Here is a 27,183-nt window from a genome sequence, read left to right as displayed (position 1 = left end):
TACATATATACATGTGTATGTAAATATAAATACACATCTACACAGACACACATACATGTGTATGTAGGTACGAAATATTTTGTAGCAGAAATTGTATTGGAACATACAGTTACTCAGTTTATATAAGCTAGTCATTCACAGGAATAMTACTATTAAACTTAAAAGCAAAAATCAATTACAAGTTCAATGACTTTTGAAAACATAAGTTAACATCTATGTGCCTACTCCCAGAGCTTTGTAGATTACATTACTACCTGTATGAAAACATCAGATAAACTGAGTTACCATAGAGATTAATAAATTGTACTTTAACCCGTAACACCACAGCAAAACTACCGTATTTTTCTTATACTGTTTCACRAGTTTGTGCGTGCTTTAGGTCATCATGGCTGTGTTTGAAGCACCGTYTCTGCCGTTTTAGGCCCACTTTCACAGTCCATCTCTTGAGAAGAGCTGCAACAGCTCTAACCAGCGCCCTGCTCCAGGGGCCTCCTGTGCAGATACAGCAGGATCCCCCTTGTGCAGTAATGCCAGAAATCACAGCAAAACAGAGAAAACTTTTTGGAAAGTTTCTACTATGTGTGCGAAAAGGACAAGCCGCCCCCATTAAAAAAGGGGAACAGCAACGAGGACTAAAGAAGGGCCAAAACCAAGCAAGTCCTCACACCACCACCACCACCACCACCACCACCACCTCCGACTACGGCTGCCCGACTGCGCATGCCCACAGACAAGGTCGGCTTGCCCGCCACCAGCGCCGCGCTGCCCTGCGCGCATGCGTAGCGCGGCAGCCCCGCCCACAGGGCGCGCGCAGCCGCATGCGCTCTGAGAAGGGCCGGGAGAGGGCACGAGAGGACCTTCCCTTTCCGGGTTCGGTCCTAGCCTACATCCCAAGAAAGCCCGGCGCTGCTTGGTCGCTCCTCGTAAGGCTTCCTCTCCGCAACCGCGGACGGAGGAAGGAAGGGCGTTGGCGTCTTTACCGCGCGTGGGCCCCTGTCCGTTAAACGGCGCCAGATTCGGGTGCCGGCCCTTGCGCGCGCCGCAAGCTCTCCCGGCCGYGCTCGGGGCTTGCGCGCTAACTCCCGGTGGCCCAACCCCTCCCCCGTGCGTCACCGGGAGCATGCGCGGTGCCGGCGCCTGCTCAGAAGGCGGTGACGTTCGTGGGGCGGGGTGCGAGCTGGGCGGGGAGCGGCCGCCCGCGAGGCGGGGCCGCGCCGGGTCCTGCCCCGCCCCGCCGGCCCTGACAGGCCCTGAAGGGGCTCCAGGGGGTGGGGGGGGGAGCTCCCGCAGAGGGCGGTGATGGCTTGGCTTGGCTGCCTGCGGTGGGCACCCGTGGCGCCGTGCTGCTCCGGGAAGAAACTGCGGGGTCTCGGGGGCGGCCGTTGGGTTGACAAAACTGGCTTGTGTCTACGCTGGCTTCGGGGCTCAGGGCTGTTCCTGATGGCTGCTCCCTGTAGCAGGTTTCTGTGCTGCTCTCCCAGACCCATGTGCGCACAAGCGGCTGTGAAAGGACAAAACAACTCCTGTCCTGAAAGCTTCCCCCTTTTTCCGACAGAATTATCTAATCATCCAAGGGTTTGCCCTCATCAGTCGTGGTCATGAGACACCATGCTAAGATACAAAAAGCTGAAAGCAGCCTCTTTTCAGATGGTCTGTTGGCTGTTGAGGCTGTGTCTCTGAAATGAAGGATTGTGTGATAGGCTGTGCAATACAATGTGAGCACTTCATGCTGGAATTTGTTAGTCTTAAGGTCTCGTGCCAGAGGAGGGTATCGTGAGATCAGAGGTGTCAACAAAATGTTTTGTTCTACTGTCCTGAAAGTGAAGAGAATTTTTAAAGAAACATACCATGGCCTACACTTGGGATTCCTTATCTTTGCCTCTGCTTAGAAGAGTAGATTCAGCAGGAAAGAAAGTTCCTTTTATTTCTTTTTGGGGCAATTTTTATTAAATACTTTCTGGCTATATATGACACCTTAAGTTCTATCAGACTCCCCTTAATGATTTTTCTTTCAAGTAGTGAATTTTGAAATGGAGCAGTTACAAGATGGTTTTGTTTTGCCTGCTGTTTTGGCAAACCTGTGTGCCACCACCATTACCCAAATCCAACAGCTACATGCTGAACATAAGTACTGCATACAATGAAAGTACCGATGGTTAAAATTCAGCATGTGTATAATGATTTGTAAATTTTGTCTTGATTTGTAAACTTTAATAGAGTCTTTAATACTGTATATACCAGAATCTATTGCATATACTAGAATCATCTTTTCAATATCTCTTTAGGAGAAGGGACAGTAGTTTTGGCTGATGGCTGTTCCAGGAAAAGTGCCTGCTTTCCGTCTGCCTCCTCTCCCGACTATTGGAGAGATTATTAAACTCTTCCGTCTCCGAGCACAGAAACAGCTTTCCCAGAACTTTCTATTGGATTTGCGATTGACAGGTGAGATATTTTATTCTATGTATTTTTAGCTACTATAAAACATGTTTCCTGGTTTTCTTCAGAGCTCAGATTGTGGCTGAGGTTATTACGTTTGGATGATGTCATCTGTCAAACTCACAATGGCTCAGTGGTAAACGTCTTTCGAAGACTGGATTCTGTGATTTCTTTAAAAAGTAGTTAAAGCAGTTTCAGCTTAGTAATTGGTTTTACTTGCAGATTTCAAGGAAATGAGTTCCTTTAGAGACTAAATGATGTAATTTTTAGGTAGAAACGATATTCCTGTATTAAAAGTTCAGTTACTGATTGATAGTGCAAGAATCCAAGCCTTAATAATACTATTAACATTGAGACACTGTCATAATTTGTAATTTGTTTGATTCAAAAATGAAAGATTTTTTTTTCAAATTCTTTTGTGTCATAAAAAACACTGTAACGCATTGTGTATTTTAATTTATTGTATATTGTGATTAGGAATGTCGTGTGTCTCAGTTTACTGGGAATTTTGTAGCTTTTTAAGCCAGTTGCATTGTTCTASTCCATTCAGTAGTTTCAAGCTTTGTCTCAGCACTGAGTGCTGAAACTGGCAATGTTCTTCAATCTATGAGGGGATTCCTAACTATTCTAGGGTGGCTGGGCTTTGCAGTAATAATGCAGAGTAGCTCCATGTAGCTGATGATTTGAAAATTCAGGCTGATAAAGTTTTAGTGTGTGAACATAAAACTCAGTTCCAGTTCTTGAATTACCATGCTCTTAAGCTTGGAATGAAAATTTCTGCACACGTTCAGCACAACCTTACACACAAACAAGTCTTCAGATACCTGTTTTTTATTGCATACTTGAGAAGCTTGTGGTGTCAGCAGCATAATTTCCCTATCCATGCTTCTTAAGGAGCTCTTTGCTTCATTAGCTGATTTTTCATCAATGCTTCCTTTCCTTTTTTCCTTCTTTGCTGTTATCTCTTCCAATATTTTAATATTATATCTTTACCTTTTTGGACAAATGTTCCTTCCACATGTTTTAACTGCCCCAGTTTCTATAATTACCAGTTGTCCCAATTCCAGCTTTTACCTTTGCTCTTGCTCTTTCCTCATAAAATTGTTCTCTGCATGTTGTAATCTTGGTAATGTTTCTCTTTATCCTTTTTCCTTCTTCAATTTCCTTGAAACGGATTTCCTGTAGTAAATATATTTAAAGTAGTGAGACTTTGGGATGATTAATACAGGCATGTACTTAAGGGAGCAGAATAGTGCTGCTGGTTTACAGATGAAAAATAATACTCCTTATGTGATTCTGTAATTAGGGACATTGTATATTAAAGGCCTTAAACTGAAAATAGTCCTTTTAAACAGTTGAGCATATGGATGAAACAAAACTGAATTATGTGCAGTCTAGCATGCATGTGGTCTTTTAACTGGGATGGATCACTGTGTCTGTTCTGAAATAAGCACACTTGTATTTTAACAATAAACAATGAATTTATCTTAGTGATCTGAATTCTTTCAAAAATAAAGTCTTAGTATGTTTTTTATGTCTTACAGATAAGATAGTGAGACAAGCTGGCGAGCTGAAAAATGCCCATGTTTGTGAAGTGGGCCCTGGACCAGGAGGGATTACCAGGTCTATCCTCAGTGCTGATGTTGCACAACTACTTTTAGTTGAAAAAGATGCTCGATTTATTCCAGGATTGCAGGTATCAGCCAGAGAGTAATTTTCATAAATATATTTACAACATGGGAGAAGAACACTTAGAAACATTTAAAGATTCGAAGTGTCCTGTTTTGACCTGAAAATTTGAAAATAGCTTTACAAGTTCTATCTAAAGTGCTAGCATTTCCTAGATTTCTTCCTGATGTTCAGTTATTTTGCTTAGTTTTGACTAGAAGGAACAAAATAATTTATCTGATTATATTTATTTGGATGCTTTAYCTATTATTTGGTAATAAGAATTAGTAAGAATCTTACTAATTCCAGGCCATATGAAAAAAAATTTAAACAGAGATTTAAATTAATTAGATATCAAATATCTTCTGTTTGATCAAGTTCTTTGTCTTACAAAATGATGACGTTTCYGTATTTCTGATCACTTTATTTTACAGTATTTTTTTCAATGTAGGAAAAAAACAGAATCAGGAAAAAAGCAGCTGATCTCTCTGGTATATCTGTTTCTGCAGAAGCACCAGCATTAAGTAGTCTGAATTTGGTGATTATGAACACTTTTGTTCGTACAACACTTTATGTTTCTTTGGCTAAAATCCGCAGTCATTTGCTTGAAAAAAAGATACATGTAGTATGACAATAAATTGCGCCTACTTTTTTTTTTAATATATACCTTTTCATTCAAGCAATCATTAAGTCTCTTTAGGACCTGATTCTGCAGCTAAATTAAGGCAAAGACCTATCTAGTTTCTGCAGGTTGAGATACTTCAGGTGCTTTATGTTTAGACCAAATAGTAGTTGACATCGTTTGATGTCCTTTGGTCTTTCTTTTTCATTCTAATCCTCATGATTATTCTTTAAAGTTTGTAGTATTTTGCTTGTATGTCTCCATTTAATACAAATTAATACAAATTCAATGCAGATTAATATCCAGATACAGCAGATTAAGATAAGTATTTACATTTTCCAAAAAACACTGCTAAACTTTTGCTTATTTTACTGTCAGTGTAAGTTCACAACTCACTGTGCCATTTTGCAAGTAGTGTTTGCTTGTATTGTTACTAAACTTTAACATTTATGGAACTCAACCTTCTAAATCTAGCAACAAAAGGAGAGTCCAAAATCTATTTAGATTTGACTCTTCACAAAGGGCTCTACAATCTTAGATCATAACAATTCAAAGGGCTTTCCTAGTATTGTGTATTAATCCCCTGTGTCTTCTGTAGTGAATCAGCAGTGAATAGCCAGTTCACTTGAGAACTGCTACCATTTCTTTGCATGATAGTAACAATGTAAGATGTTAATGAAACTGCTTAAATCATATCCTTAAAAACAAATATGCATGTAACTATATCTTAGTAGGGTTAGCTGTTGATAATTATGCTATTTATACTTTTTTTCCCTTCAGCTTTTGACTTGAGTGTTAGCATAGTGTCATTATTTTTCATTAGCCACTTTCACACAGTAGAAATGAATATGTCTTGGTGAGGTTATTAAATATAAATATATTACAATTCAGGAACAGTGGATATGAATGAACAAGTAATATCTTGCCTCTATTAGTATTAAATTTGGTTTAAATTGCCCCCAATAACACGATAGACAAGACAATGAGTCTTTCTTTTGTGATAATGTGAGTCATAATGTCTCTTTTTCTAGTTTCTCATTAAAAGTTCTATTAAAAACATACTCATAAAAGGGCTGAGATTTGAGTAACAGAGAATGTGGGAGATTAAAACAACACTTAGAGACTGTTACTTAAAAGTTTCTTTTGTGATATTTATAAAATCACTGACATAAATCATTCAGCATTTTTTTCACTGGCTGTTTTTTGGACTGTGATCTTTATCACCGACCTGAAGTTTGGTTGCTCTTTACTGCAGAACTGAAGTACAGTGATGAACATATCTGCATAGAATAACACTTCAGCCAAGAGTCTGTCTATTCTGTCTCACTTTTTTAAAAAAAAGACCTCCCTGTATTATGCACTCTAATAGCTGTTAGGCTAGAAAGMATTATGAAGAGAGAAAGGCCACTTTTAAACAAGGAGTGGATTGAATACAAAAATTCTCTCAGGAAGACCATTTAATTCTTTGGAATATACCTTTTATGTGTTCTTTATGCCCTTCCAGTGGCCTGTGCTCTTGTTTAGTTGTTCTTGTTCTTACAAGAGCGTCTTCGTAATGGAAAATCACTTGGCCTGTACTTCACCGTGTGCTCAGTGCACAGGAGCTCCTATAATGATGTTAGCTATACACATTTGTCTTAAAATTGAGAAAGTTTCAGTGGGTTTCTCAATCTTTTGTTCAAGTTAGCAGTGTACTACTGTGGTTTTCAGTTGATAAATTAAATGCAGTTCTCAATTATAGTAAGTGTAATAATAAAAAACCCCAGACACTCTTGACTTGGAAACCATTATTAAGAAACAATAGCATATATGATGATAACCTGTACCTCTGTAGGCAGCTATCTGCTTCCTCTTACGCTGTTTTCTTGTTGACCTGATGTTAACTTTCATCCTATTACWCATTTATAGCAATTTCAAAGAAAGATTGGACAAAGGCAGGTTAGTGGATTTGTATGCAGTATAATTGCTAGTGCAGTGCTGAAAATCTGTTAAATGGCTTGGAGTTGGGGTTAGATTTTTTTTTCCTAGTTGGAAATGCATTTAAAACATGTGGGAACACTTAGTTTTTAGTTAAGCTGTTTTTTTGTACTTTCTACACAGAATTTAGCTCACTTCAGGTTAAAAAAGGAATTCTGTAGCTGTAAATAGTAAACCTTTGCAGAATCACACCTTCAGACTTGTATTATTAGTATTCACTTTTTAGGTAAATACTTACTAATAGTGCACTCAGTTTTAACTGCTATTGTACTTTTTCATACACTTAAGATAAATGTACAGAATATATAGTAATGGTTTAAATCTTGCTGTTGCTGAAGCTGGAAATGAATGCATTCAAAACTTAACATGAACTACACCTAATTCTRCTTGATTGCCTACAAACAGATGCTATCTGAAGCAGCTCCGGGAAAAGTGCACATTGTTCATGGAGATATTCTTACATATAAGATGGAGAAAGCTTTTCCAAAGCACTTGAAAAAGAACTGGGAGGATGGTTAGTATTTGATTGTGGTTTATTTATTGTTTCGTTTTTAAGGTTTCTGAGTTAAAGTTTGGCAATATAGCTGGAATTCATTGTATCAGTGCAGGTGCTGCTCTCTTACTGGGTACATTTTGAAGGTAAGAAAAGAGAAGGCAGCTAGTCTTTTCTCTTCTGTTCTTATATACCAAAAGGAAACAATTAAAGAATCATCTTCGAAGCCAAAAATATGGAATTTGTGTCATGCACCTTAGTCAAAATTACAGTAGGGCTTTGCAGTTGTTAGCTCTAGTGTGTCCTCACTGTACAATAATGTCTCTTGGAAAGTATAAAAGTAAAGCAAACAATATACTTTCTCCCTAGTTTCTTCTTCTTTTGGAATAAGCCAAAAACCACCTCTGTTTTTCCACTGAACAAAACTTCTATAAATACCTTTGAAATTTGGAAGAACTTTGTCCTTAAAAAAATCAGTTTTCTTCTTGCTTTGGCTTCAGCTGGATATCTTTGGCAAATGCAGAATATAATCAGAGGCTTTTTTCAAACCTGGGGTTCTCTTAGGACTTGATTTTACCTGCCTTTTGGAGCATGTGACTGTATTAGATAAATCAGAGATGACCTTCCAGGCCCCTTTGCCAAATTTCTTAATTTAAGAAATCTGCCAATCTGTGCAGGCCCAGAAGAACAGTAAGCTGCTTTCTCATTTAGAACATAAAAGATCATGCCATGTGATCTTTACCTTGAAAAATTCAATGCTGTATTTGCCTCATTGCATTGGTAAGTGCTTCACAAAAMAAAGCTATGAACAAATGCATGTTTGAAGATGAAATACAGTTTAAATAAAACTAGTTAGAGCGAACTAGTTATAGGTAAGATATGCTTCAGCTGTATTATTGCCATATGAAAATTAGAAAAGCTAGTGGATTTCASAAGGATACTTATCCATCTGATATTTGTGAAATATCACAAACATCCTAGAAGTATCACAGATAACCTACACAATAAGTAAGAAGTGACAGAAAACCAACTTGAAATTGATACAATTTCTCATTCATATTATTAACTACTGTAGAATATAAGAAACAATGCTATGCTTTCTTTCTGTTCCCTTTTATTGCACTTCTAATTAGAGATAAGGGTCTCCACTAATGAAATGCCCCCTTATTGAACAATATATATAACTTCCATTGGCTAACAGGCAGTCTTGTGCTTGCTATTAGACTTTTATTTTTCAGAGGATTCTTGTACAGAGGCAGAATTGTGTCCAGTTGGAGCTAGGTAATTATTTGGGAGTTATGAACAGTCAGTAAAATGAACCTAGGGTGAAAGTATTGGATGGAATGTTAAAATTGGATATTTATTCTGTACTTATAGTGTAAAACCATRGAAATGCTGTTGTCTAAATTATGTATTTCTGCTGTTCTGGAATAGCTCAGCTGAAATCAGTGGATTTATTCCGATATAACTGAAATTCAAACCTAATCATTTTTTGTCCAACTGGTTACCTTGAACAGTAACACAATTTTGGCAGTATTCTTAATAGGATGACTGTAAGACAAGTATAAGTGGAAATGTTTGTTTGGTATGGCACAGTAAAAATTGTTTTCATATTTTAAGTGGAGGTTGATATGCATGTTTTTAATATGTTATTTCATAGCAAAATCTTATTCAAAAAATAATTTTTGATTGTTATTTTTTTGTCCACCAAATGTTCACAGAGCCACCAAATATACATATCATTGGAAATCTGCCCTTCAGTGTTTCAACTCCTCTAATCATCAAATGGCTTGCAAATGTTTCCAAAAGAGATGGACCTTTTATTTATGGCAGGACCCAGATGACATTGACTTTTCAAAAGGAAGTAGCAGAGGTAAGATGTTACTTTTTACTAAAATTTTAAAGATGATAAATTGAACACAACTTTGTTTAGATGCAACATTTTGCTTATAATTTGAAAGTACAAAACCCTTCTTAGTTGGCTTTAGAAAGAGAGGAAGGTGCTGATTCAGTTTTAATTTGGATATCGTCTGTGGCTGTAAAGCATGAAGTTGAGCTTTGATTAACAGTTCAGTTCTCTTCCCATCACACAAAATTATTTTTAAAAATTTCTTATGTAGGGATATATTTCATTAAGGTACTGAAGTGCTTAATAGATTCTTTTCTGAAGTTTGACTGCTTCAACATGAATAGATTCCACAGCACTCTTTCTGTAACTTTTTTCCTTTTCTCTCAGTCATTCTTACACCATTTTGTCAGTCTATTTTTCCTTACTTTTCAATCATCTCAAGAATTAAACAAAAAGTTATTTCCTTTGTCCTCTGAGAGAGGTGGATGGAGACAGAGAGGTGGACAGAGACTTTACATCAATTGATACTGGATAGCCTACTCCAAAATGCTTTCAGACTTAACTGTTTATTTCTATTGGCTTCTTATCTGCATTCCATTCTCAATAAACAAATAAGGACTGGCAGAATGCTTTGAGAACTATCTAATTAGTCCAGTGTTCAGAAATGCTTGGTTTTCTATGTGTGACCTAAATATATATGTTGTTTTAATTTTAATCTTTCAAAATAACAGCTCTAAAAGGAAAATGTTACTATTTTTTACAGTATTTAAATTAACAGTAATTATGTATACAAGTGGCATGTCTATTGTTATTTTGAGGTCTTAGAAAAGCATTCTGTGCAGGTTTAGCTTGGCTGGTTAGAGCATGGTGCTGCTAATGCCAAGGTGGCAGGTTCAGTCCCGGTAGGGGCTATGCTGAGGGTTGGACTAGATGATCTCCAGAGGTCCCTTCCAACCTTACCATTCTATGATTCTGTGATTACTTTGACCTTGAAAAGTTCAAGGTAAGTGGTGAAGTGGTTCCTGTAGGTGGCTCTAGAGAACATCAGGGACAAACATTTAGTATGCAGTAAACCAGATTTCTTTAATTAATTCTGAGTTCACATGGTTTCTGGCATAAAAAAAAATCGTTTGTGTTTTCCAGAATGATTTCAGGCCATTTGAGATTATACTCATTGCAAAATATAGCAAATGGACTATGATTAAAAAATGCAAAGTGAGGAWGGAAAAATTTTTAGGTTTAGGATGGCAGTAGAAAAAAATGGGCATAGCGTTGAGAGCRTAAATGCACTCTGTACTTTATATAGCTGTAACCAGCTGCATATGCCATCAGTGACATGCAGATTATAGTGCTTCTGTACCCAACATAGCTCAAATGAGATGCAAAGTACCGTGCACTCTAAATTCCTTGTACTTAAAAAGTTGAGAAGTAAAAACATTAGGAAATTGAATGATATACTCAAGTTCACATAATGAATCAGTGTTAACTGTGGTTGAGTCTACATTCTCCTCCTTCTTCTCAAGRAGATTCTCACCTTGAGACTTATATGTTTGTTTAAACATAGAGTTTCCACTGAGGAGGTATTCATTGTGCATGGTTTGCATTTCCATAATTGATTTGATATCCTGTTACATTCATTTTGAAGAGAAGCTGCCTTTCACATGAGACTGTTTTGTCTTATGATTAGGAGGAGCAATGAGAATCAAAATCTGTGTCTTTTGTCTGGATCTCTATAGTAGCTTAAGTGAATCATTGTGATCTGGCATATTACAGACATATTTAGTACTAGTAAATAAAGAGCAGCTTAATATTTAATACAGATAATAAGTTATGTAAYATTTCAGTACCAGATTAGGTATCTGTGGATTCGTATCTTTTAAAGGAAAATCTCTTGTGTTCAAAAGCTCAGTGACATTATTGGACTTTTCTAAACTAAGAATCTAAGTACTAAAGAAAGTACRTCTGGCATAAGCTCAGCAGTAGGGGAACATCGTGTCATGGAATGGAGCCATTTGCCTTATTATTAGCTAAGATAACTTGATACTAACAATAAGGAAAAAAAACAACAGGTTTTGTTTGTGGTCAGGCTTGTTTTAGCTGGTGTAACAAGTGAAAAATTTCTTTGCGTTTCTTGCTGATGACATCTTCCTGTTTCTCTGTTTCCTGGTAACACAACTGTTCAGCATGAATTATGTCAGTTTAGAACTACTGCTACTGACTTCTCTGTTCTGACATGATTTGATTAAATTGATTAAAACTGTTAATGAAAAATAGCATTTATGTTATCATATACTGAATTTTGAGGCCTATTAAGGAGGCTAAGGTTCTGTCTATTGTAGAACTATCTACAGTAGTAAAAGTGACGCTGTTAAGTGTTGGGCAGATCATTTTGTCTCCTTAGTTCTGTTTTGTAAAATTAGCATTAACGTTTGTGGAAGAAAAACCTCAAATCTGCCATAGAGACTTTTTAATATGTATTTGTGGAAAACAAAGTAATATGATGCAGCTTACTGAAGAACAAACCAGTGTGCTGGTGTTAATGAGGTAGTCACTGAAAGCAGTTGATAGTGAGCGGGTTTGAAAGAGACGTTTAGTATCATCTTGAGTAAATTCRGAGTTAAGTTTCAGAATCTTTGCTTTACTTCATGGCTTGGTGAAATATTAGTAATAGACACAAAAATCTTGTCCAGTTAGGTGAACTCTAGCATGRGTAGATTAGTGCAGTTTCAGATACTGTCCATACTTTAAAGATAAGAACAAAGAAAATTTTGAGAAGGGAGGGAGAAAAAAAACTACAAAAATTACTTAGATTACAAAAGTACATTCTTAGCTCTTTTGTGGGTCATAGTCTTTTAAGATGTTACTGCCCAGAGGTGGACTTGTTAACTTACCCCTTCTGTAGCTGAAGTGAAGGAACTGACCACCTGAAACTTGTTAGCTTGTTTTCCTGGAAAGTGAGAGTGGCTTGTTTAAATTGGCAGTGGAAGGATTACAGGCTCTGTCCTTATGTCTGTCTCATTTCCACTGCAGGAAAATGAAACAGTGTATTGCATTGAGATTACGGAAGTGCATATCTGATTGCATTGTTAGACTTTCCAGTCTTGTTTTTTTTGAAAGAGTAGTAACTATGGCTGATGGATTTTTAACAGGTTTCCTCTGAAACAATATTTAAGGTAGCTTTAAATGCTGTTGTAGGCAAAAAAGAATCATCGAACTTTCTTTCAGAAAAGACTGAAAAATACTTTATTTGCTCTGTGCTGATACTTAAACTGCCTTTCAGGGGAGTTGTTTAAAAAAAAGGGGGGGAAAGAAAAGAAAAAAAACTTTAGCAATAGGCTTAGTTCTTTCTTCAGGCATAGTTTTAATACTCATGGCAGCATTTCATGAGTACAATTTTCATCAGAAGCTACATGAGGTACAGACGTTAGGGGATATGCAGATTGCCTTTTCATCATTTATTTGTGGTTAAGGTAGTGAAAAATGAGAACAGAAATCTTCAAAATTTGATTTCTGTTTAGTTAATGTAATATTCTCTAGCATTTGAGGATTGTTTTACTTAGGTCTTTTTTATATTCGGAATGTATTTCTTGCCAGATCATGGAAGTGTGGAAAACCTTCTGTCTTGACTACTACTTTACATGCTTTTAGGTTAACGTGATAAATTTTTGGAGCTTCCTTGCTCTACAGACCTTGCAGGATTTTGACAGACAACTGCAGCCTAGTGTTCTTCAGCAGATTGCTATTACTGTCTGCTGCATCCTTTGGAGCAGTTCCTTCCTTGTTAGTAAAAGAGAATCTGTATCTCAGTTGTCCTAGTTCATCATCCAGCATACTATGTTAAAGCTACAGCATGGTTAGATCTGTCCTAAGAAGGCACGTTTGAAGTGGAGATACTAAAGTCTGTGAATGTGATCTCTCCAACCACTACTACTGTGGGGGCAGAACTTGTTACAAAAAAAGGAATAACCAGCTGCTGAAGAGCTGAGACATCTCTGGATTCCTACAGCTGTTTGCTCAGTGACTGAATCGGAGCCTCAGTCAACTGAATCAGCTTCCCATAAATTGTCCTATTTATCTGGCWTACTAAGGGAAGTTTTTCTTGTTTCTTAAATTTACTTCTCCTTCACTCAATGTTATTTTTAATCTTAATAATTTATTATGTGACTTAAAACAACATCTCATTACCAACTCCTCTGCAGCTGGCTTCCAAGGATGTGGGACTATTTTGTTAGCTACTAGACTAATATATATGATTTCTTTATAACCTTGATGAGAAATTTCTTGTGATATTCCAAGAATTACTAAGTTGAACTTTAAGTGTTAAATGCTATGTATTGTTAGGTATTCTTAAATTACATAAAGTAGATACAATCTCCTTACATTTGAAGTAGGCATAGACCGGTTTATAATGGAGAAGTCTTGTGAAGTATCTAATTTTCAGTTTGTGGAGCTCCATTTGATCTTGAAAGAGGATTGATGCAGTGCAAAGAAAGGATGTAACAGTACTGTCMACCATTGCAATTTTTGACTGGAATCTTGCAGTCAGAAGTGTTTTAGTCTTCTTCTGTGTCCATACAAAATAATTTTGACTTTCGCAAAGTTCTACAGAAGTTCAAGTAGCTACATTTCATGTGCATTTGATTGCAGGACAGTGGGGGGAAAAATTCTAGGTGGATGGTGTGTAAAGGTTGGTTTAATTGTTCCTTTTTCTTTTCAATTTGTCTTTACCTTAGATTATACTGAAAATCCCACTTTAATATAATTTCCTCTTGATCATTAGTTTTGCTGATTCACATGTTTTGATTCTTCCATAGAGGCTCACGGCTAAGACAGGAGGTAAGCAACGTAGCAGACTGTCCATCATGTCTCAGCATCTCTGCACTGTTGAAAACTGTTTCATAATTCCAGGTCAAGCCTTTGTTCCACAGCCAGAGGTAAGTATTGGTATGTTTCTTTGATTCTTTTTTTTTTTGATTAGTTTAGATTAGTGTATATTGATCTGGTGAAGGAACTACCAGCTTGATAGGATATTAATTGTATAAAAAGGGGTGGTGATGATGAGCAGTGTGAAATGCATTTAATTCCCTATAAGGCCTTTGGAATCAGGAACCAAAAGTGCTCAATTCTATGCAGAATCAAGTTGAAGAGTAGTGTAGCTCTGGTTTTGGAAGAAATTTCTAAAATAGAGGAGGAGATCAGAATTGAAGAATAAAACTGTATAGTACCCTGGAAAACATAACCAAGGAGAGTTTGAGAAGCTTATAGCTGTTTGAAAGGGGGAGAAATGAGAGGATTAAAAACCAGAAAGCGTCCACTGAAACTGAAAATGCAAAATACAAAGCTAACAAAAGAAATTTTAAAAAAGCACTAATCTGTGGAATTTTGTGTCACAAAATGTCTCAGCCAAAACTTCAGTGGCCCTCAGGAGACCAAAGAAGTGTTGGTAACGATATTGAGATATTCTGTCAAAGTGGATCATAATTTTGTCATGCTTTGGAGCATAGATCAATGATTAGCTGAAAACAGTTGGAAAGAGCATTCCCTTATAGACAGCTTCTACTTTAAGCTCCATTATTTTTCTGAGGAATCTGATAATAGTCATGTCAGATGAGGGTTACTGAACTCCAGAATTATTATGTTAGTTTGAGAATACTGTTAGGTATTTTCTTTTCCTCTCTGCTGTGACTGAAATATGCATTAGACGTACTGAGTTTGATTTATAACTTACACTATAATGATTTCAAATACAGTTTTAATTCTTTAAAAATTGGTGAGTTCTACTATTTCTGGTTAATTTCTCTTTTAAAAAGTAATCCATCACAATTCAGTTGTGATCAATACATCCACCTATAGTACAAGATGAACAAAAATTATAATATTTGTTTCTCCTTTTAACAACTTTCTCCACTTTTGAAGAAGATCCTCATAGCAGATGTAATGTAAGGTCATTCTTAGTTTTGTATTAATGATAAACAGTGAGAGTYGTATTTTGTTTCAGAAAACGGGCTTCTTTGGGAGAATGCCATTAAAGTTGCTAAAAAGCACTAACAATATGCAATAGAAATGTTTTCTTTTTTAAACTGGCTAATAATCAGGAGTTATTTTAAGTATCTGATGATGTAGATAAATGCATGTTTATAATGAGAGAGTTGAAGGAAGTATGCTTTGTCCCTCACAGAGCAATAGCTAGAGTATGATTATGTAATTCAATCTGATCAGCTTCCAGTTACGTTGCTGCCACTGAGTGCCTTTTGGAAAGGTGTTTTGGCGTTTCTGTATTAGTTCAAGTTAATGTAGTGCTTGAGGCAGTTGAAGAAATCAGTATCATTAATAAAATTTCCAAGCTATTCAAACAGTTAATGCTCCTGGTGGCAATAAGAAACATATTTTACTATTCATGTTTTACTTACTTTCTAAATGTATTTGAGTAGCTAAAGTATCCATGTTACAGTCTCTAGATAGAACGGCTGTAAGTAAATACTTCAGATGTCATTGCCCTTTCTATCATGACTATTTTGGGATACTGGAAACTGACTTGTCATACCAGTAAGTTTTGAAAGAAACATTATACAAATTGGCAATACTTGATGATATAATTTGATCAGTCCAGAAAAAAAATAATTCTTTTAACTGTAGGTTGTTTTTTGTAAAGTGTAGAGTAGATGAGTAGTACTTATTAGTACTGGTATAATAACTGGGAGTTACCAGAAGATACCAGACAAAAAACTTTACTAGTTGGACRAGGCTGTAGTGTAGAGAATAATGGAGTTGAATCTTCAACAGCAGCAACTGGATGTGGTTCTTCTAAAAAGCAGCCTAACAAATTGAAGCATAAAAAAGGGAAGAGAAAACAAAATATTTCTCATTTTTCCCTGGATTACTCATGGCACTCATCTGTTGCTTGTTATTTTTCTCTGCATTGCCCTGTCAAATATCATTTGTGCTATTACTTCCTGGAAAGAGCATATACGATGGATCTGATTATCAGTAAGGAGCACAGTTGGACGTTCCCATTCAATAGCTCCATTCTTCTAAGTAGAGAGATGTGGTATACCTCTAAAAAAGGTATATTTGGTTCAAGAAGATGCTTTTATTTTTGAATTATGGGCACTTGGTCTTTACCTTCAAGTCTGTCAGCAAGACTAATCTGTTTCTTTGGGTATTTCTGGAGGAGGAGATGTGGATTTAATGACAAAACAGTGTTGCTAGGATTGTAGCATCTTTGAGAAGTTTTCTATTTTACATTTTGCATTTGTGAACAGTTTAGGGAATATGCCTAGAAAATTTGATAAGAACTATTAGAAGATGTTAATAAATAAAAGCTTTTCATTTGTTATCTTTGTCAAAGATCTCTAATTTCCAAGTCTGTAATCTTTAAATTTTGCCCTGCTCATTCTTAGCGTATTTAACTCCTTCCTATTTGCTACAGTAGTTTGTCACCTACATCTCATTCCCTGTTTAAGACAGTAACAATCTTTTCTCCCTCCTGTCTATTCTTGGGTGGATAGAGGAGAACAATCTCTTTGCTATCTTCTTATCTACAATGGCATTTTTATTAACATCCATTACAATTATGTGAATCAGGAATGAATAAATCAAACTGCATTTTGGACAGAAATCTGTTTTTTTGTTTTGTTTTSTTTTTGTAAAGATGTGACTGATTCTAAACCTGAATAAGGTTTGTTTGCCCTGAATATACATGGAAATCCATTCTGTTTCAGAAATGTAACCTACTGCTTCTGCAAGTTCCTCTTAAACTGGTTGGTTCAGTTCCTCAGGAATCCTCCTTCACCTTTATTACAGTCTGTTTCTTGTTTTTTTTTTTTTTTTCACTCAGGTTTATATCCTGAGAACTTCTGGAAAATCATTCCCTTTCCCTTATCACTGTGAATTTTAAAGCCTATATCTGTATATAGTCTGATGAGGATTTAAAATGCTGTTTGTATTTTTGAAGAGGTTACTGTTCAAACATGGTAAGCTATTATTCATGATTTCAGTCTAATGTGGAAAAAAATGGCCTTGCTTATTTTTTGCTTTGCATTTTTGGGGAGTTTTTTTGGCTCCCTCTCAGACCTAATTTCCAGAAACGTCTTCCAGAAGTTTTATTATTAAATATGTGAAATAGTGCTCAGTAGTGCCAGTATTCCAATTCTATCTTTTTTTCTAAATATTGGGTRCAATTTGAGAATATGGTAGCGCTAGTGCAATCGAAAGTCTTCTGCAGACTAGATCTCAAAATTAGGAAGCTCTAACTTATATTCCYGCTTTCCTGTACAAAGAAGGCCTTAGTTGCCTCAGAGCATCTGTCCCATAGAGTCCTGACAAATGTCTTAGTATATGGAAATTCTGTGATCAGTTGGTGATMAGTTGAATAAAGCCTTTTCAAAAAAGACAGTAAGGTTAAAGGCAAGAATGTATTTATTTAATACATTTCTTTGAGTTGAAACAAATACTGACTATATTACAAAAGCAGAAAGTACAAGCGTCTCAGACAGATTTGGCACYTGTTTCACTGTATTTTGTTTCCTTCAAACTCCTGTTGTAGATTTATCTTCTGTGTTCTCCCTATTTGTTTTAGCAGTAGGCTAACATGTGACTTTAGATACTATAATTGCAGATAGAACCTCTCCTTTCTTCGAAGGCTGTTGCAGCGTGTTATGAGTGAAATAGCTCAATGCTCTGGTTTTATTTCATAGCTATACAAAGAATTTCAGGTACTTCTGTATATAGTTTTAGCAATAAAAATTGGAGCTGTGTGTGTAACTTACGAAAACTTCATTTTTACTTGGAAGATGAAATTACTGCGTTTTTCCTATGCCTTCATATTAAAACTTTTTTGGTTCTTGTTTTATAAATGTCAATTTAATTCACATATTAGCAATGATAACTCAGTGTTATGTCAGGCGCGTTACCAAGGACTGACAGGCRTGCTTTTCGAAATAGGTAGTTTACTTCATTTGCCTAAGGAATGAAAATTATTTCAACAGTACCTGTAAAGGTTTATATTTAATAAGATTTGGTTATGGAATGGAATAGTGCTGTACACTATTATGTCTCAACAAAGAAAATTTGGAGTTTTGCTCATAGTTAAGTCTCTGCATTAGTGAATAATAGCTGATCAAGTATTAAGGCTAGTACAAAACAAGCTCCTTGATGAATAGATAGGTATTCAAAATGATCATCTAATAATAGTAATACAAGCAAGATGAAGTTCCATTCAGAGTTTACGGATATTAGAACAAAGACTCTTTGCATTACCTACATAAAGTAAGTTTTACTTTTTCAAATGCTATAATAGAAGATTTTAATTTAACCAACAGCTCTTTTATGCTAACTGTATATTTAAGATCATAGCTGCTTTGTAGTGTATTGGTGAAATTTAGGTAATAACCTAGGAACTAAGAGTTTTATATGAATAAGCAAACTAAAAGTTGCTTTTGTTGTAAGAATCATCCACTGTTGTCATATTCCTAAATTTGAAGGCCTGTGTCCTTTCTTCTTTCCATTTTCTTGTATATGCTAGCAAATTAACATGAATTTGATTCTCATTTAGGGAAGCTTTTAGATATGACAGAGGATGTCCAGACCCCATAAGAAACAAATTCTGTATTCTGAAAGAGAAGGTTAAAGGATTCAAGAYTGTTAATCAAATTAACAGAGTTAAYAAAATACATTTAAATGAAGATGCAGTCTCTTTACCACCGTTGTATATTACAGTTTACCATAATASAATATGTAGCAGTGGGCCTGAAGCAGAGCCCACTGAAATAATTGATAGGAGCAATAAAGTTCTTTTAGAAGGCTAAAAATGTGCAAGGCTGGGTAATGGTAGCTGTAGTTAAAAGCTACYTTGAGTGCAAGTGTAAGCCAGAACACTTTCAGATTTTTCTTGTATGTGGTTACTTACTTTGTATCCTGTGTGTTAAAGTTTGCAGGTGTTTTCTTAGTTATGGTGACATTTCTATTCTTTTGTTGCTCTTCAAATCTATCATTTGTTGTGTAGTGGTAGATTCATAGCTGTTGGAGACTGCCCAATAGACATTTCTTTAACAATTAAAAGTGAAACCCACAGTAGGTGGCAGTTTGGGGCAGGAGAGTCATTTCTGGCAATATCTGAATGGTAGTGTTAATTCTTTAGCCTGATATGGAGCTACAAAATACAGTTAAGAGTTTTGTGGCTTTTTCTTTCTTCTTTCTCTCGCTCTCTCTCTCTCTTTTTTAAAATTAAAAAAAAAAAAAAAAAAAAAAAAAGAAAAATCAGTTGCCAGTGCAGTTGAGAACTGAAAATGAAAGGCAGATATGTCTATTACTTGAAAACMAATGAAATGAGCATCTTGGACAGCAAGTGTTTCCTTTTTTATTTTCTTTTACTTTCTTTTTTTCACTTGCGTTTCAGTTAAAGAATAAAAAGTAAATGACATAATCCCATGTTATATGTTACTGATAACCTTATTTGCTAAATAAGTAACAGCATATTTTTAAACATCTTTTCTCTAACAAGACATCATTTTAATTGTACTGAGAGTTATAGTTTAAAATGATTTCTTTTTCTCCAGTAAATTTTACTTGGAAAGCTAAAAAGAACTAGGTTTGCAAAAATGATCAGAAAAAGTACTTTTGCCGCAGACTTAAGCTTTGTTTCCTACCTCGTTCTTTTTGCTGATGTCATTAAATATAAAAATACTTTGCTAAAACAAAATTACAGCCTTGGCATAAGAAAAAATATGTTATTTTGATAAATTCTTTAAAATAAGCAGACTCAGCACAAAAAAAGCTTCAACTGGTAGAAATAAGTGTATTTACACGTAGTCCTTCAGGTTGTAACCTGCATTGTTCTCTTGCTGTGTGGATGGGAAATGTTGCTGTTTTGCAGGGTAAATCCATGGTCCTTGCTGCTTTTTAAAACAGGAAGTGCAGAAGATCACACCGGCAATAAGCAGAAACCCTGCTGAAATGAATCCTATATAAACAGCTCCTCCTGGTTCATGTTTACTGCTCTCTGGAATGGTTGTGTCCAGAAAACTTGAAATTATTTCTCTTGTGTACCAAGATGTTGGTATTAATCCAAAGATTCCTGAAAGAATAAAGCAGACTCCTCCAGCAAAACAAGTGTGGCTTTTGCTGTCAGTGTCCCCTCCCAACTTTGTGCATTTCATTCCAACTGTAGTGATGCAAATCCCAAAGGCTGATAGGATACAAGACAGTACCATGGTGGTCCGTGCAGCCTGGATGTAGACAGGGAGAGAGAGAACGGAGTATTTCAGGGTACAGCTAAACATCCCGGTGCTGTACCATGTGCAGTCCATCCAMAGTCCTTGCATCTGTGTTATAGCTGTTATGATATTTGAACCAACATCTGCATTTACCTTCCAGTTAGGTAGGAGAGTGGCTGTGATGTCTCCAAAAATGCCAAACAAAGCTAGAATAAAAGCAAAGAACTGCAGACCTGCTGATGCCATGAGGATTATTTGCTGTCACCTTTTTGTCTGCTTGTTTCTGTCTTGCAATTGTRTGCAACTGGTTGGTAGCTTCGCAGCCAAGGCTGTAGCCGTCTGTGTGATGGGGAGAAGGGAGGGGGAGGAGGAGAAGGGCAGGGGGGAAGAAAAAGAAATCAGCAAACAAAAGAGCTTGCATTTAAAATTAGAGCTATCTGAATGAATATCTGAACGTGACCCTGCAGCAGATGAGAGCAGCCAAGCAGCTGTACAGAAGGTACTTGAACATAAATGATGACAAATGGACAGTGTTTGAGAATTGATTGTAAGAAGAAGCTGCCCTTTCATACATGATTGCAAGCCATCAAGCATAACTTGTTTTGCTGGAGTTGTGTTCAGTAGTAATATGCAGATCGCTGGCTTACTAGGCAAGAATACATTGTAAGTGGAGCATTAAAAACTTACAAATTTAAAAGCCATTCTGGAAAAATACTGTGATAGAAAATATATGTTACTCATAAAATACCTCACCTTAAGTATATAATAGATGGTTGTAGTCTGTTCCTGTTGACTATTTTTATAACTATGCACGTTGATAATAATACTTTTTGTTTAAAGTATGGCTAAAAGTAACCCTTTCATTTCTGCTGTTGAAACATTATATGTTGTTCTGTTTCATAACTGTCCCYGAATTTAATGCTTTTGAGAGAGAGAATGAGATGGTATTTAGGTTTTGCAGTATTATCACAATAAAGTGGCCACATATGTAACTTAATTTTCTAAATTAACATTTTATTTTCAGAAATGTAATTCTCAGTTCTTGACTTAGAGCAACAGTCTTGAGTCTCTTACAAGAAAGAATAAAATACACTTTTCTCTCTCAAATAAAATACCTATTTTAACACTAAGGAACAGCTCTGCTGTGTTTAGTCCAATTTTTTAATTGGCCACATCCCTGCCTGAGATCACTGGCAAATTTGCCACGTTGTTATTTTTAAAATTCATTCTAAAACTGTATTCTACTATTCTTGCATGAAGGGTCAAATTACATTTGAAACGAACATTTAAGTAGTGTGATAAAATGGCTATGCACCTGGGAAATCAGAACTATTGCTGTTACATCAGTTGTGGCTTTGGGATAGCAGATGAAGTTAAATGGTTTGAAACCTGTGTGACTAGGAAAAGCTAAAGGTGTCCTGTGTTTAGAATTGGAATGTACAGAGGGCAGGTTGTATTTTTTCAGCTTGATAGAGAAAGAGAAGTCCTTAGTTTGGAATATGATMTCTAATACCTTCTGTTTAACTGATTTTTAACTTTTTCTATTGTGTAAATATGAACAATAGTATTAAAATAGTCTTTAGTATTAGAACTTAGGGGAAAAGCTGAAATAGTAGGAGGTGAAGTTGAAATAAGTGAAACACTTTCTGGAAAAGTAGAAAATCTCTGCAGTACACTTATTTCACTTTATTATCTATAAGGTGACCATGTTTTGATGAACATGTGTTCTTTCTAAGCAACCAAGTTTTCAACAGCATTATATTTCAAGTTCTGTAGAGTAGGATTAGCAATAAACCAGAATTTATATATTCTACTTATTCCAAGTAATTATTCAGAGATGTGCTATTTCTGTCGAGCATACATATTTTAATAAGGCTTACAATTAAAGTGAGAATGTTAACAGCTATTCAGTTTTAAAACGCTATCTCAAAGACCTGCCTATTTCAAAATCCCTTCAGTGTGTTCGAACTGTGAAGAGTTGCTTTGAGAAATGCATATTATTTTCTGTATTAGGCCCCTAGGAAAGAATGCTTAGCTTCCTTTTGCAGAAGGAACTGACATGACTAGATAGCTCAAAACTTTCATTCAAAAGCATAATCTGAGTCAGCTGATTAGCATCTTGAAATAGCTTTTTTCATTGCTTCCTTTTTAAAAATTTCARCGTATTCAAATGTGCGAACACCAACCTAAAGCACTGCAAACAGTAGTCACACATTATAATTAATGGGGTGAACTAAATCAAAGGCACAATAAATTCAAGTATAAGCACTGTACACTGTAATAAAAGATACCGTTATTTTACATTCCTCTTTGTGTAGCACTTACTGCTAGATGTGAGGTCTAAGATGTTTTCTTCACTGTAGAGGCCCTGGAAAAATATAATTTCTCTTGATTAGAACTATCCCTTCTCATATAAAACTGCATTGGCATGTATTAACAAGAATTTCTCGGTGTTGTTTTTCCTCTCTTTCTTCTCTCAGAGTGTTCTTTTTCTCTCTTCTTCTAAGTGCGATCTTGCTGCTTGTTCCCTCTCTTAGTTCCATCTACCAGAGAATAAAGGATTACTTTGTTTAATGAGTTTTGTTTGAAAAAAACTTAGTAAGGGAAAGCAAAGAGATTATAGAGAAAAACACATGGAAACCATTACTCCCAAATATATAATAATGCATAGATTCCATGATGAGAATTGCAAACAGTGATAACAGCAAGAAAATCTTCAGAATCCAGAAATTGTGAAGACTTAYATACTTTTAAAAGTGGGGTTAGAATTCATTTCTGGCAAACTGAGAGCTAGAACTAGAGGGTGTTTTTYTTAATCACAGATAATCTTCTTATGAGTTTACATTTCCTAGGAAAGAGCTATGCAATATGTTTTGATTTGTAATTGGAAGAGCAGCACATTTCTTTTCAGCTACAGTTTTTACTTATCTCTTCTTGATATCTTCAGCAACCTATATGTTGTTKTTTTTTCATGAGCCTATGTRAATGAATGAAGGAATAAAACCTAATAATAAGGTTTATATGGTAACTAGTGCATTGGTGAAGTGGCTCACCAAGTCAGTGTGTGAAATTGAAAAGTTAGGGGGAAAATCTTGCTGACTGGAACAGTCATATAACCATAGGTTCTACATCTAATCTTTGCTTTCCATGTGATATTCTTTGTGTTACAAAAGATTTTGGGAAACAATTTGGTTTCTTTATTTTCATTTGCTAATGAAGAACATTTGATACCCTCAGAACATATAGGAGTTTTCTTTTTGGACAAAGTGAAGTTTAATAGCTTGATCATGGACTCATCCAAGAAAAGTTTCTATAACYACTCTTCGGCTCTTGTGTGATGATTCAGTAGCTGCAATATAAGCTAATTTAATGTATACATTTTGACATAACATATTTAGATGTTCTTAGGARTTTTTCCTGCTTGTCAAGAACTTTCTGCAGTACTAGGAAAACTGATRCACACTACTGTAAAAAAGAGAATTAGTAGATAAGTTCATAAATGCTGCAAAAAATGTGTCTTGTTTCATAAATCTATTTGGAGTTCTTTGGAGCAGTCAGAGAATGTATGAACCAGAGTGTGTTTTACCTATGTTTTCAGGAGGCATGCATGATGGTCCTCGCAAGGCTCTTGAAAGAATTWAACTCTCAAAGAGTAAGAGGAAAGGTCTTGAAAGAGATAAATAGTTGGGAAAAAGAAGGGGAAAAAAGGACAGAGTAAATTTTCACAGTGAATGAAATTTAATTTAATAGTGGAATTACACAGCAAATCAAAGTGATACTTGTATAACTTAAGTAGTCTGGGAATGAATGAAGACTGATGTGATACATTTTACTCATGAAAGTTATTCACAATAGTAGAGATGAGATCTTTGAAAAATTGCAAAAGGACCTTTATAATACTGCAGATTGGATGATAAAACAGCAAATTAAGCATTAATAAATAAAAGTGGCACACAAGCGGAAGACCCACTTTCACTTCACATATACAATAACAGTYTCTGAATTTATTAATCTGAAATGAGGCTTTGGGACTACTGTTCCATAAAAACAACTCAATTCAGCAAGTTAAGTTTTAGGAATTAGTAGGAAAGTGCTGTACTACCCAGGAAAACCTCATCTTAGTGCTCTTTGCCCTGTCTCAAAGAAGTGATTAGTAAGACAATCAGAAATCTTAACTTCTGTATGAGAAGCTGTAAATAATCTAGAGCCTGTTTTGGAAAGGAACCCACTCTGTGGAAGGTTAAGTTAGAGAGCTGGAAAATTTTGAGCGTCATGGGGAAGTAAAATCCTGTCTTTTCCAATATGATAACAAGAGGTCATATATTAAAAATAGCAGAAGGCACAGCTACAGAATGAATGGGCTACTTTGCACGATGTGTGTGTAACTGTAAAAGCTCATTACTACAAGATGCTGCAAAATGCATAATGCTTGCAGGGTTCAAAAAGCAACAGGGCCCAATTCTTGGCAGAAAAATCCCTTGAGGTTTAGTAAATGTAAAGGCATCWTTTCTGGCCCCCTATGCCCAAACCACAGAAGCGTGGGAGGGCATCCTCAACAATTCTGCTATCTGCTTGACTTCTCCTAGTACTCTTTCTCCATATGCATGCTGCTTGCCGTTGCTGGAGGCGGTATTTCGTCTCGATGGACCTTTGATCTGAACTTGTATACTTAATTATCATATTCGTATATTCTTAGTTTACATCAGTAAAACTCACCAGTGCTTTGGCTACTTGAATAGTATTTGGGGAATGAGTATCATTAGAATTAATAAACTTTTATCTAAAAATGGGKTTTTGACCTTTGGCTTTACCACTATTCTTTCTGAAGAAGTAGGGAGGGACATCAGATGAAATTAAACAAAGAGCTTACAAAAGCAAAACATTCTAGGGAAATTTTCTAAACCCTGAGGCTGATTTGAGCCTTGCAGTAGTGTGAGTGGAGTTAAATTATTTCAAAGCTGTTGTTACACAGGAACTAGATTATAGCTGTTAATGTGGTGGCACGATTATTTTCTGCTAAAAGTGAACCAAAATGAAACCCTCACATCAGAACAAGATAGCTGTGAGATATACGTATCTGGTGTTAGACATAAGTTGTAGGTGGATAAAATCCTGCTACCGAACACTTGGTTTGTGAAAATTCTGACTTTTGAAGTGCCTTGTTTGGAACACAAGCAATCTGTTTTTATGGAGTTTTACTATAGTCTGCTTAGATTTCGGTTCCTTATAAGAGGAAATGACAACTTGGAAAAGGATATGTGGGTTTGCTTTTAATACAGCTTTGTTGCAAGATACATGTATGGCCTATCGTAAGACCTTTATTGCAAACAACTAGTAAATGCAAAAATTTTCTTATTTCAGCTCATTCTGATTTAGAGAGTTGATTTTATCAGCCAGGCAGCAGACTACGCTGAATTAAACTGTACTCCATGATATGTTCGTGCTTCCTTTGAACATAAAAATAATCAATAAACATATTATTCAACTGATATATACTGAACTTTCAATAGTGTAGCAGTTATTCTCCCCTCACTCATCAAGTATATCTTCAGTACAATGAAGGTTTAAGTGTTGAGTATTATTTTATAGATGTTTCTAATATGTTTGGGGAAAATTAAAAAAAAATGTGTTACTAATGAAATTATCCACACACAACTTATGTGCTTTAAATGCCCTTGTGTACTCTATATGGACTTTCATATTTCTGCTCTCTGTTTTATGCAGGTTAGGGAAAAATAGCATGTGTAATTCTAAGGGAGTGGCCAATTGCAAGTAAAAAGCTCTCCCCTGTATCTGTTGCTACAGTAACCAAGCAGCTTTCCTGGGGTTCCAAAGAAAACAATGCCTACAATGGAGCAAATGCTGAGAAGTACCATTTTTTGTTTCAGAAGCAGAAATTATTGCYCACTAGCCTTGAGATTGCAAATTGAGCTGTTTTTCTCTTAAATAGTACACTGCATCTGGATTGTGGATTTGTTTTCCCTTGAGTAATTTTTGTTAAAGATGCAGCTGCTACTTCTAAAAACAAGAGTCGTCATATCTCACTTAACAGCAGTTCTGCAAAATTGAGGGGATGAGGCGATCCCAAGTGGTCCCTAGTGGCTTTTTGTCCCTATTTTTTKGGGGGAAGTAAATGCACTGTGTTATTTCATGGCAAAATTGTAAATAAACATACAAGTATGTAAATCAGCCCTTAGTATTTCTGTACAGGGAGCTGGATGGTCATGTGAAGTATGCATTTGCCCTGTTAAAAAAAGAAAAAATACACTTGCGTATCCAGGGTGTTGTATTTCCCTAGTCATTGGATCCTTTTGTTTAGGAATATAAGTGATTTGCATTTACATCTGTCTGTCATGAATGCCCATGGGTTTTGGCTGCAATRTAAACTTGGAACCACAGTCTGATGTTTGTTACACTGTTGTCACTCTAAAAGAACAACAGCTGAGTTTTTCTGGATATGCATGGTCCTGTGAGTATCTGATCAGATCAGAGGTCTCTTGCACAGATAGGTACTTCAGGGGAAGTTGTGAAACTTATGGGTACAGTAATGTGCCTATTTGGGAAGTTTCTAGACCCATGCAATGAACGATTTGAGTGTCGTTCAGCATTATTAATGCATCTGTCATACCAGTTTATTCCTCTTTTTTGTAAAATAGACTTTGTGTTTGGCCACTTATTTCAGACTTGCTAAACAGAAAAAGAAAGTTGAGAAAGAAAAGGAAAGCACACAGAACGAAYTGAATGTTATATTGTAGATACTGGCTTTGATTTGCCTTTGGTTATAGTGAAGACATTTCTAGTTAAGGTTTTTCAACATCAGTATTCCAATTTTGATCACCCATTTCTTAGCACCCTCAGTAGATTTGTTGGAAAATCCTGTGTCCTGTGTTTGGACTACTTTTTAATCCATCTTTTAGCTCTTTTT

General features: G+C 35.9%; 2 protein-coding genes across 3 annotated transcripts in view; one reads left to right on the top strand and one right to left on the bottom strand.

Moving 5' to 3' along the window:
* Nucleotides 1-838: 838 nt before the first annotated feature.
* The window catches only part of TFB1M (transcription factor B1, mitochondrial), a 32,804-nt gene continuing 6,459 nt past the window's right edge, over nucleotides 839-27,183 (top strand). The window contains exons 1-6 of one of the 2 annotated variants that reach the window (XM_085297986.1): nucleotides 839-923; nucleotides 2,286-2,442; nucleotides 3,981-4,132; nucleotides 7,109-7,217; nucleotides 8,918-9,069; nucleotides 13,860-13,979. In XM_085297986.1, the coding sequence (XP_085154112.1) occupies nucleotides 2,310-2,442; nucleotides 3,981-4,132; nucleotides 7,109-7,217; nucleotides 8,918-9,069; nucleotides 13,860-13,979 (666 nt within the window). In that variant the 5' untranslated portion in view covers nucleotides 839-923; nucleotides 2,286-2,309. Of the gene's footprint in view, nucleotides 924-965; nucleotides 986-2,285; nucleotides 2,443-3,980; nucleotides 4,133-7,108; nucleotides 7,218-8,917; nucleotides 9,070-13,859; nucleotides 13,980-27,183 lie in introns of those variants that run through there. The other variant, XM_085297987.1, reaches the window with a different exon arrangement.
* CLDN20 (claudin 20) lies at nucleotides 19,845-20,504 on the bottom strand. Its single transcript, XM_085297975.1, has one exon. The coding sequence runs from the start codon at nucleotides 20,502-20,504 to the stop codon at nucleotides 19,845-19,847; it is 660 nt and encodes a 219-aa protein (XP_085154101.1).

The sequence above is a fragment of the Rhea americana genome, unplaced genomic scaffold (assembly GCF_003343005.1).
Source record: "Rhea americana isolate MKP2758 unplaced genomic scaffold, rheAme1 scaffold_134, whole genome shotgun sequence".
Classification (NCBI taxonomy): domain Eukaryota; kingdom Metazoa; phylum Chordata; class Aves; order Rheiformes; family Rheidae; genus Rhea; species Rhea americana.
Note: the sequence above shows the minus strand (reverse complement) of the source record. Positions and strands in the feature narration are given on the sequence as shown.